Source organism: Rhododendron vialii, chromosome 10a, assembly GCF_030253575.1.
Source record: "Rhododendron vialii isolate Sample 1 chromosome 10a, ASM3025357v1".
NCBI classification, from domain to species: Eukaryota; Viridiplantae; Streptophyta; class Magnoliopsida; order Ericales; family Ericaceae; genus Rhododendron; species Rhododendron vialii.
Window position 1 is genome coordinate 15,569,665 of NC_080566.1, and position 1,254 is coordinate 15,570,918.

At 48.2% G+C, this 1,254-nt stretch overlaps 1 protein-coding gene across 1 annotated transcript; it reads right to left on the minus strand.

Annotated features, from left to right (window-relative positions):
* Positions 1-214: 214 nt before the first annotated feature.
* LOC131302935 (uncharacterized) lies at positions 215-904 on the minus strand. Its single transcript, XM_058329728.1, has 2 exons — positions 569-904; positions 215-439 (listed from the first exon to the last, which is right to left on the minus strand). Exons 1-2 carry the CDS (start codon positions 902-904, stop codon positions 215-217), a joined length of 561 nt encoding a protein of 186 aa, XP_058185711.1.
* Positions 905-1,254: the final 350 nt, after the last annotated feature.

Below are 1,254 nucleotides of genomic sequence, written 5' to 3' on the forward strand. Positions count from 1 at the left end.
GAACTGCCTTGGTCTATAAGGACCCACTTCACAATGTGAGCAAAGATTTGTACTGTCACGACAAGCGCATCGTTGTGCGGCGTCTGCACCTGCTAGAGATCTCTTTAGGTAAATGTAATGGACCAAGGACGTTCGACTGTCTTGGACGTTTTGATGCACTGCGGATCGAAAAAATTTGGGTAGATTTTTTAGCTTGGTCAAGTTCCGATCGAAGCTACTGTGGTCGTGGGACAGGATTTGGACCTCCGGCATTCGGTTGTCGCCTCGGGGTCTTTGTCCAGTCAATGTGATTGTCAAGAAGTCCTAGAGCCACCAGGTTCTCCAAAAGGGCCTTGTAAAGAGCACACGCCGTCGTGTAATGACCGAGCTCGTTGTGGTATGAGCATCTTTTCTGACTGTTGTCATTGCCTGCCTCCGTATTGAGCTTTGGTGGGTTCGGCTAGACAAAGAAAGGTTTTCGCTCGAAGGTCCTGAGGAAGAAGTAGATCGGCTACTTAAAAATTGTTGTCTCGGCTACGTAGTAGTGAGCCTTAGGTGCTTTCTTATTTCCCGCTTTTACTGTATTCACCTGCTTCTTCGGCTGGGCTGGTACCACAGGTTTCGGAGCCGCGAGTTGAGGAGTAGGCACATGAAGGCTTTGAGGGACAGTGGAGGTTTGCCCTCCTTGGAGTTCTCGCTCGGCAAGAAACTCTTCGTAGGAACATAATTGTTCAATCGTCCTCATGAGCTCATTCATCCCATGATGGGCCCGAATTGCTAGTTCATAAAGAATCTTGCTACCAGTTTCCAATCCGTTCTTGAAATTTCTCGCTGCCCAATATTGGTTGACGCCAGGTATCTCATTAAACAACTGCCAATAATGCTCGGCATACTTCCGAAGCGTCTCATCGAGCCTCTTCTTCATCTGGGCTAAGGCATCTTCTTCCTTCGCTTGCTTATTGTTGGTGATGAAACAGTAATTAAAGGCTCTTTCGAGTTCTTTAAAACTATGAATCGATCGTGCTTCCAATTGGTTGAACCAGAGCAAACCGAGGCGCCCAAGGCTAGAGGGGAATGCCTTACACATGATAGCATCATTATCAGTTACGCAAGAGATGGTGCTGCGGTAGCTGATGAGGTGGGTGTAGGCCTCTGTTGTGCTAGGGTCGAATTTTTGGAATTTAGGGAGGTGTACGCCGGGCTTTGGCAGGGTTGCTTAGATTTTGGCCAAGAATGGGGACTCGGTGAGTTTCTTCAGTTGGTACTCGTGGGTCA